Below are 10,174 nucleotides of genomic sequence, written 5' to 3' on the forward strand. Positions count from 1 at the left end.
TAATTTGGAGTTTTACAAAACTTCACTGAAACTCACCTTAGAACTTCATGTAAAGTACGAGAATCTCGATAAAACTGGTTAGGTAAATCCTATCGAAAACACATGATGGATATGAGTTCAGTTTTATTCCCATGTAAATTTATTTTTAGATTTATATTTACTGAGACAGGAAAAAATGTTATCTACTCCATGTATTATAACTAGAACTCTTACAGATATTAGGAGAAACATGAAATAGCTGATATCCTAAACAGCAATACCCATCAATGGGAAACCCGATTTTCAGAGCAAATTTCTTAGGGTCACTACCAGTTCTCGTATTTTCACTAAGACATCATTTTCCAAATATTTCTTTTGCTTTGATACACAAGTCATTAAACCTTTCAAGTTCATTAACCTGTAGCTACTCCATTCAAGTTTACTGAAAAAGACAGGTTTCTACCATCACAAAGCCTTTACGTTATACTTTATATTTACGTTAATATTTACCACTATTAATACCACCGAGAATTAATGCCATTATCCCATGAGATATATCTTGCAATTGTTTACTGAATAGTTATAGCAGGATTTCAAAAGCTGTCCTTACTTCAACCAGAATTATCTTCTTATCAGTTCTCAGATCATCTCCAAGCATTTGTAGTTTGTTATATTTTGTTGCTCTTAGTAGAAACTCTTTAAAAACTGCTATCTGAGACTGATAGGGAAATACATGGAAGCTTGATTCTGAAAGGAAACATATTTAACACCTTTATTTTCAATGAATTCTATACACATCACTATTACACGTAAGTATGTAATATACACATATATATTAATGAATACATTTACATATACGTGAAGGAACTTACAATACTGTAGACTGTTTCCTGAATAAGCAAAAGTGCTCAAATTTAAAATAGGATATTAATTTCAACAGACAAGAGTCATGGACAACAGTAATTTTTCTATAGCAATGGCTATAACATGGAGTCACTGACTTCAGAACACAGCTGCCCGTGTAACATTCACACAACTGGTAAAAATACTTATGACTTTGCCTACACAATGAAGTCTCTCCAAATGAGTGTGTGACTATAAATGAATTATTTTCAGTAACAAATGTTTAATGACAAAAACAGAATGATTGATTAGTGAGCCTGGGAATAAGGGAAGTTCTTTGAAGCCATGTTTTACATAGAAGACTATTTACAAGACTTGCTAGATTGTCCACAGTAATGTCACTGTCTAGAAAGGAGTAGGAATTTCAGGAGCACAGGACACTAGCAGCATAAGGGTGTGCATACTAAAGACACAGTATGCAGAGCATATTAAAGAAGGTCTCAGAAAAGAGATTTCGAGGAATATTCCACATTGAAAGAAAATCGCCCTTCTACAGAACCCCTTTCACTTCAAAGTGGCCCAGGAGATCTGGCCACCCCTCATTTAGTTACTTACAGTAGTAATAAGAAAAACTATCAAAGTAAAAAATCCTGGTGCTGGAGTATTAAGCTTACAACTATATATGTTGGTTATAACGTACCACATCTTTAAATTGGTACCATTATTATTTTTGGATGTTTGTCTTCAAGCCTCCTTCCAAATTTCAAAGCCAGTCTTTGCCTTATGCTCTGATGTGATTTGATTCTAAGAGGTCTGATCTAAGCTCTCTAGTTGGAAGGTAAGTTTCTTTAACACATCTTAAGGCTTGATTTACATTTAAACAAAAAGATTTTATTTGCACTGTCTAATTTCCTAGCCAGAGCCTGGAAAAAAGTAAATACATAACACAAACAGATCAGCTTGTTATCTAACAAAGCAGTGGGGACGTCCTCCTCAAAGCACCCGTCTCCTCTAGAGCAGGCTCCCTTCCCTTCCTTCTCCTGAACTGACTGCTCTCTGCACGGGAACTATGGGAGAAAATGCACCCGTGCGGTTTCCTCTGCTGCTCGGACTGTGAGGCAGGTGGCGCCAGGCAGATGCCAATCTAGGACAGGAAGGCAAAACCCTCCTCTCGGAAACACAGACCCAGAGGATCTTAGGAATCTTAGGGATACACATGGGAAGTTTGTCTCCAAACTCCTTTAAGCTCAGACTTTCTCCACTATTCCCACTACCTTCACAGCAAATCTTACCAGGATTAAATATCTCTCTGAAATCATCTTTTTGGAAGTCTGGTAAAATTGGATTAATCCACTCCTGTACTTGAATACCATGCTCCTTTGATAATATTTTTATAGTCGTTGTTTTTCCACATCCAGGAGGACCTGTTATTAATAAAATAGATCCACCCTGAAACCAAATACAAACATTAATTAAAAATCAAAATCATTGGAATGCTAGAATATTACGTATGAATTTTCTTTCTAAATATTAATTACTTCTATAAATATTTACTAAATGTCTGGAATAAGCAGACTAAATTTCACAATGATGCTAGCTGGAATAAACCAGCTTTAGATAAAATACGACAATCCTACTTCCTGAACTTAAGTGTAGCTTCTGATACTTCTTCATCCCTGCATTATGTCCCTCCCAAGGACTACTGAGCAGCCAAATTAAAACAACTCTTCTCCAGCTAGGCTAAAAGGTAACGTCTGAAATAAATATTTTTAGCGGTTATATGAACTCATTCAATTCAATCTTAACACAGACATCTCTCTGGGTGATACACTTTGATACTATACCAGTATAATCTGTTTATGGGAGACCTCAGTTTGGATATCAGATTCTCTTAGAAATGTGTATTAAGACATATATTCACCAGAGATAGGACTCTAACAAGAGACTAGAGGTTGTAGGTCCCAGTAATATTCCCCCTTACAGTCAATCTGATGAAAAAGGTAAAGCTCAAATAAGTTGGGGGAAGACCTCCTACCTCCAGCAGGGGGCTGTGATCCTTGCTCACGTGCTTACCTTTAGGAACTAGTGTAGGGTGGGCCTGCATACTCAGACCCAGGAAAGAATCAGTTCCACTTTCTAAATGGATGTGTGCATGAGTTATAGTATTACTGGCTATGAGTTTAATGTTAAAAACTCAATAGTCTATATTAAATATGGTATCTTTAAACAGAAACACATACAAAACAAGATTATATATTGATGGGTTGATGTAAATGTGACAGAGAAACATTAGTTTTCGCAGGAACCTAACCCTGTATTTCTCTTAAGGACAATCAATGGTTTGCTATTTGCTAATTCTTTGCAGTAACTTTACAGAACATAACTAATGCAAACAATGGGAACTGACTACTTCCAAGCAGACAGCTTTTAAAAAAAGGAGATGATGATCAAGCATGGCAGCCATGCACTTTTCTCACATAATAGAGTTAAGTGTCTGTTTTTTGTCACAGTGAGTAGAGTCACAGAACAAAAGTTGTGCTTCCAGTAAGAGAACTGGGAGGTAGTCTATTGCAACACTAAAACATAATCCTCCCACTGTCTACACTGTAACAGTTTTATAATATTTTGAAGGAAAGAAGTTGCCCTGAAAAATGAAACTCAGCAAATATTTGAAGTACTTACAACAAATTTTTAAAAATAACAATTTTAGCTTGCTCACAGAGAAATCACCAAATTTTTTTCAATAAAAATGTCTTGTAATTACTGACATCATTGAAACTTTTGTATAATGAGTATATGATTGGTTAAAGTCCAACTTCTTGGAGGGAAGAAGCTTTTAAGACTTGTTTTAAAAGCTTTAAAAATATTTAAAAGAAATATTTCCCCAATACCTATGCATGTACACAAACACCTTAGTTCATCCAATTGGTAGAATAATAACACACATGCAGGTTTAAAACATGATAATGTTTACACGACAAAAAGTACAGATAAGTGAGAAAACACGGTGGACACTGAAAAATATAAACTATTGGCTGGACTAACCAAACAAATCAATGAGAAAAAGCCTGGATGCAAGAGGCACATCAGGGTAACTGCCCAAGAATCTGCACTCAGAGATGAGAGATTTTTTTTGAAGAAGAAGATGAGCCCTGAGATAACGTCCACTGCCAATCCTCCGCTTTTTGCTGAGGAAGACTGGCCCTGAGCTAACATCTGTGCCTATCTTCCCCTATTTTATATGTGGGACGCCTGCCACAACATGGCTTGACAAGTGATGCGTAGGTCTGCACCTGGGATCTGAACCAGTGAACGCAGGCTGCTAAAGGGGAACGTACGAACTTAACCACTGTGCCACCAGGCTGACCCCAAGAGGAGAGATTTTTATGAGCTGGAGGAGGAAGACCAATGCTGACACTGAAAATCCACCTTGAATACGTTACCTACACCCTAAACCAAGGGTTAGATCCACAGCCAGACAGACAGGACCCTGATTCAAAAGAGAAGGACCTGTTACCACTGGAGGCAACTAGAGCCCCTAATGCTTCATCTGAACTTTGAAAATTAACAGGAATGACTGAAAATTTATCCTGTCCTTCCAAATGGAACTGTACTTAAAGGTAACTAAATAGCCCCAGCTAGTGACGGCAAACTTTTCTTTATGGAAAAATGTCAGCTAACAATTATAGAAATAATAATAGAATTTAAAAACCACCATTTCACAATCTTAACAAAATAACTGATTCAGGCAAGGACTGAAATCGGATGCTAAAGCATTTAAGTAAAAGACTGCTGGGGGAGTGGACACCTACACGTTGCCGAGTGTCCCCATAGATGACCTGCCAGTTCAAGACCATCGTCTCTTCAACCTAGTGATCAAACTGAACAGCAAAGACAGCAGCAGAACCAGACTTATGTTCTGATATGATGCAATATACAATATATACCACGACCTATATAGTATTCTTGCAAAAATGTTCAACTCGAGCCTCATCAAGCCCTTGATTCAAACTTCCAGGTTACAGAAAACGCGGGGCAGAAGAACAAATCAGTCATCATAAGGAGGAAAGAGTCTGACAAATCCCGAGTGTGAGGCTGCCACAAGTCCACCGGCCTGCGTCTTCAATAAGTCAATGTCTTGGAGAGAAGAAGGGCGTGAAGGGGATTTCTAGATTCAAAAGGACCTAAGAGATGGAACAATCAAATGCAATGTGTGGTCCTTGATTAGACCCTGGTGTGAGAAACCAGCTGTAAAAGACATTTTGGGGACAACTGGAGAAAGGTGAGTACAAACTGAGCATTAGCCAACATCAGGGAATTACAGATAATTTTTTTAGACAGAGTAATGGTATATATGGTTAATCAGAAAAATGCTTTTTTTTTAAACAGGGGCATACTGAAACTTCTAAAAGTCTGACAAATGTCATATGTTTATAATTTACTTTAAAATATTTAAGGGGGAAAATGATGGGTATATTTCTGGTATATGAGTATTCATTTGCTATTCTATTTTCCCTTATGTTTGAAGAATCTCTAAAAAAAAGTTTCCAACGAGAGAGAGAATATTCTAGCTTGGGGGCCAAGGAACTAGGAAGTGAAACAAAAAACATGAGCGTAAAATGAATGATGACTGTTTTAGGCTATATTTAGTGCAAAAATTAGTATGTAATTTGCCTGCTTACTTTGGTGTGAGATAACTGGATGTGCTAAACACACCAGCACCCTAACTGGTCTACTTTGCTTTAAGTTGATGACAGGACATAAGAGGGAAAAAGAAGTGCAGTGAAGGGAAAACTCAAGGCCCTGAGTCTCACCGAGGCCAGAAGTCAAGGCCAGAGAGCATCCTCCTGAGGGTGATCTAGACGGAACGGAACAAAGTCATCACAAAAGACAACCAACTACAAGTCAGAGAAGCATTGGATGTTAAATATTTAAGACACTTTTCCTACTTAATTACCTGTTTTGGTTGCCTTTCTAAGACTTCAGCTTTTAACCAGGTTTCAACCTCTTCAATTTTCTTTTTATGCACAGCAAGTTCATGCTAAAAATTTCAAGTTTAAAATAAAACATTTTAACCCAAGGATTTTTGGTACATCAGCACAGATTAATCTAAACATTTTTAATGCAAAAAAATAGCAAACAAGCAACACGATGAGTAATAAAAAAGGTCCTTTTGATTATACTTAATTTTTTATATCGTTATGGATTCTGTTATGAATTCTGTTCTTAAGCTAACACTGTTGTATGAAAATTCTGGGCAGGTTTGGAACTGTAAAGTTTTTTAAATCCTAAGATACATTTTGGGGACGGATATTACATTTAGCAAAAAACAAAGAGATCAATTCTATGCTGTGGTTACATTAAATCTAAGACAAATATCCAATTGGACAGCTTCAGAATAAGTTGAGAAAATCAGCCTCAGAACATAAAAAACTTAGAAATTATTTTTTTCTAACTCATTTAGACAGAAAGATTTTTATGAGTAATAATCTGAAAATGCACATCCCTCTCCTTCTTGAAATTAAATATGCAGACTTGTTGGCATGTTATTTAGTACCTGAGTTTCTGGTTTGTATTTATCCACCCATGGTTCATTTTCAGGCAGATATTCTTTTGAATTTTCTAGACCATAAATCCGTTCTGAGGAAGACAGCTTTCCTCTCTTCCTAGCTGGAAATTTGCTACTTTCTAATGTGGAAGGCACATTTTTTTTTCTATGACTTGAGTTATTCAGACCAAACGATGTGGCAGTAATAGTAGAAATGCCTGTATTCTCTGAAAAATCATCAAATGATGGGTCTACCCAGTCTGTTACCTGAAAAAAAGAAATCATGTAAATGCTATTACATTTTTTGCACCTATTCGTTATATAACTGCACTACTCTGCAAAAAAAAAATTCATATATTTGTAACATTTAAAATAAAAATCTCACAAATTTGCTCTTTAAACAAAACTGGCTCCACATATACTAGTTATTTTCCTACTTTACATTAAGTGCAAATGCATACTTGTCTACTTGACCATGGTACCGATGAATGCCATATAAAGGAATAAAGAATACAAACTTAATTCTATTTATCAATCATAATCTTCCCAGGATAAAAAGTAGGCTGATTTTTTAAAAATTCATTTGTAGGACTGAAACATAAATATTAAAATTACCTACCAAAAGAGAAGCAAAACAAAATAAATAAACTGACATTACTTTAACCATGTACAAAGGTAAGAGTAACATTCTGCCTTGACCAGGTTACTATGTTCACAAACTAAGAACCATTTCGTACATCCAAATAATCCCCCTCCGCCTTAAGACTTCGTGAAGACACAGTCTAAGAATCCTGATGCTATGAACAATTTGCAGTCATGACTTGATTATATTTTTCTTCAGCCTGTGAAGCAAATAATGTTTTTATAAAAGGGAGGCAGGCTTTCCAGGAAGGAAGATTTGTCAGCTTTGTCGAGGAGAAAGAGTACTGGACAACCAAGCTGGGCAATCAGTGAGTTCTATTTCATACTCTTCTGGTCTGCAGAGCATGCTCACCTCTCTACATTTCCCTCCACCATTTCCTTTTCTTTCAAATCCTTGGTAAGTATACACAGAGAAAGATGATGAATTGAGCAATTTTAACCTAAAAATATCTAGGAGTATTAAAAAATTTTTTTAATAATTAAAAATTTTAAGATGGATTTTCTTTACTTTCCAACAGAATAAATCTAGAAAAGTCTAGCTTAGTACCTGGCTTTTGAAATTCCCTGACTGGCTAATAAGAGGGAACCGAGATTATATTTTCCTTGAAGAAGACTCAGCCACAGTTGTGAGCCATTTATTAGCCAATGCTCCTTTCTGGGAGAAAAAGAACCAGAAGTTGGAGCTGAAAGGCGGCTCAGAAGAAGCACGTTGGGGTGTATAAGTATTTTATGAATGGAAAGTCAGACTTCACTCCTCTTTTAAGGAGAGGGTTAGGAATATTATCAGCAGTGGGTAAAAAAATGGAGACTTCAGGGACAAAGTTTCAGGCATAGACACCCAATTTATTTTCTCTCTTCAAAAGACTGTCACTAGTGCTGTAATTTCGGCTCCTTTCCTCTATTTTTAAAAGTACATAAAAATATTATCTGTTATAGTAAAACTTTTGGTAATTCTAATCTGCATGTTACTTATATATTTTATAGTGTCATTTCTTACATAAATGTGGTCTCCCATTTACTAAAAAAAAGAGAAACAGCAAAGTTAAATAATTTACTTAAGATCAGAGAAAAATTGGATCCACCACTAGGAAAACAGCTCCCTTGCATCTAAGAGTGATACTATCTGACCCCCATCGCACTCCACCCCTAGCCTCGCTGAGCAGCTGGCACACTGAACCACATGGTTTCTAGGAGGCAGGGCCTGTTAAGCTTTAACACCAGCTACAACTCATAGATTTCTCTTTCTTCTAATGCTCTTTTCATCAAGAGTTTTCAGCCTTTTCTTTGTGACTGGGATTGTAAACGCTTTTTCAAAATTAAGGTTGTGCTTTTAGCATACCATCGTTTCACAACTTATTGTCAGGCTTTTTAGATCAATAATTACAACAGATACTGGGCACCACTGCTTTGACAGCAGTCATGTCATTAAGAACACATACAAAAATCATAATTCTTTTGGGCAATTATTACATGGCCATTTTGGTGTGTCATACCTTTGTGGAAGATACCTTTGGTCTAAGAAAAGTTTTTGACATTATAAACTTTGACAGCTCCCATCCGTAGTATACAACCTGTAGTACACTAAAGTATAATTCACCTAGGCAGAACAAGAGAGAAAAAAAATCTCAAATTAAGAAAGACTGTAAACCAGGAGTACAGTAATTAACATATACCGATATAATCAATAGCATAATAAATTAAAGCTCAAGAATTAGTGAAAGATAACATAGCAAACATAGGTGAAGCAAGAAGCCAAAATGCCAAAGTAAACTTTACTTTTAACGACTATAACTGTGTCAATCTATTTGTGGTGTTATAAATGTAGTTTTTCATATGAACTCAATAACATATTAGAGAAAATAGAAAAACCACATATTTGTGTGTACGTACCTTTTCTGATTTAAAAAAATTACATTCTATTTGTGCAGTTTTTATACCAAAAATTAAGATCTCTCTCATCTCAAATTAGTTGCAGTTTTTCATTACCAAAATTTCAAAAAAACCCTCCACCATACAATGAATTCAGACTTATCACTTACTTTGGTCAAAGACTTTAAATCTTACTGTAAATTTTTCCTATAAGATGCTTTTCTTATTTGAATATATTAGAATTTTTTTGGCAACAGTGTGTTTTCCGACTTTCATAATTCTTCAATGTTTATACAAACTAATGAATTCACCAATTTTAAGTTATCCAGAAGGGAAGTTTTTTAAGGTCTACAAACATAAATTAGAAGGTGTATCGAACTTTTTTATTTGGAGGCACACATAGTTTACAATATGTAAATACTTCCACACACTAGAAAACAGGTCGTACACACACACACATACAAATCGTGTACGATTAGGGAGCGCTTTTGCTTTGGAGTTTCAAAGAGGTACACAGGTGGAAAAAACACGGATTTGAGTAAACACAGTTGGCAGGTCGAAACAGAAGGCGCAGACTGTTAAGGTCAGGACTCCAGTCGCTCTTTGAAAGCAAGACTGACAGTCACCTCCTTTAAAAAGCACGTAACTGTCCCCGATGATGCCAGGTTCCCAAAATGAGACGTCAGAGGTCGAAAAGACCTCAAGAATACTTCCAGCAGACCCACCACCACCCTACGCACTGCACAGGGGACACTAAGCTCAGACATTCGTCCAACGTAAGGCTGCTAATCAGCAGAGCACCGCGATGAGCTTGCGGGCCCGGTTCCAGGCCGGCGATCTACACCCCCACCCGTCTCGTCCCCAAATGGGATGGGCAGGTCGGGGGGAGGAGCGACAAGGTCCGGGAAGGCGTGCAGGCAGAGATGGACTCGCGCCTCTAGGACACAGAGACACCACAGCCACAGCCGCGGCGGTCTTACTTGCCAGGAGCTGCATCCCCTCACGGGCGGAGATGAGCGGCGGAGCCCAAGTCCCGCTCCAGGTGGACGGGCAACCACCTGGCCCTACCCAGACTCAGCGCCGAGCCTCTCGAAGGACCCGCCTCCCGGGGACCTTCCAGACCGGTGGGCGCTTCCGCGACGCAGCCCGAAAGGCAGGGGCCGCCAACGGCGCGAGTGACTTAGGCGTCCAGCGCCCTGCCCGACTCACAGCGCGAACCCGACCTCTGCCCCTGCCTCGGACCCTGCGATGGAGGCGTGTCAGAGAAGGCCACGTTAACCAATGGTTTGTGAC

At 37.8% G+C, this 10,174-nt stretch overlaps 1 protein-coding gene across 3 annotated transcripts in view; it reads right to left on the minus strand.

Moving 5' to 3' along the window:
• The window catches only part of RAD17 (RAD17 checkpoint clamp loader component), a 31,184-nt gene extending 21,107 nt beyond the window's left edge, over window positions 1-10,077 (minus strand). Inside the window, exons 1-7 of one of the 3 annotated variants that reach the window (XM_046668069.1) lie at window positions 9,862-10,077; window positions 8,506-8,609; window positions 6,380-6,637; window positions 5,780-5,863; window positions 2,115-2,271; window positions 590-726; window positions 37-89 (exon numbers count right to left, since the gene is read on the minus strand). In XM_046668069.1, the coding sequence (XP_046524025.1) occupies window positions 37-89; window positions 590-726; window positions 2,115-2,271; window positions 5,780-5,863; window positions 6,380-6,637; window positions 8,506-8,609; window positions 9,862-9,877 (809 nt within the window). In that variant the 5' untranslated portion in view covers window positions 9,878-10,077. Of the gene's footprint in view, window positions 1-36; window positions 90-589; window positions 727-2,114; window positions 2,272-5,779; window positions 5,864-6,379; window positions 6,638-8,505; window positions 8,610-9,507; window positions 9,527-9,861 lie in introns of those variants that run through there. The other 2 variants (XM_046668070.1, XM_046668072.1) reach the window with 2 other exon arrangements.
• Between the last annotated feature and the right edge of the window lie 97 nt (window positions 10,078-10,174).

This window comes from Equus quagga, chromosome 7 (assembly GCF_021613505.1).
Source record: "Equus quagga isolate Etosha38 chromosome 7, UCLA_HA_Equagga_1.0, whole genome shotgun sequence".
Taxonomy (NCBI): Eukaryota; Metazoa; Chordata; class Mammalia; order Perissodactyla; family Equidae; genus Equus; species Equus quagga.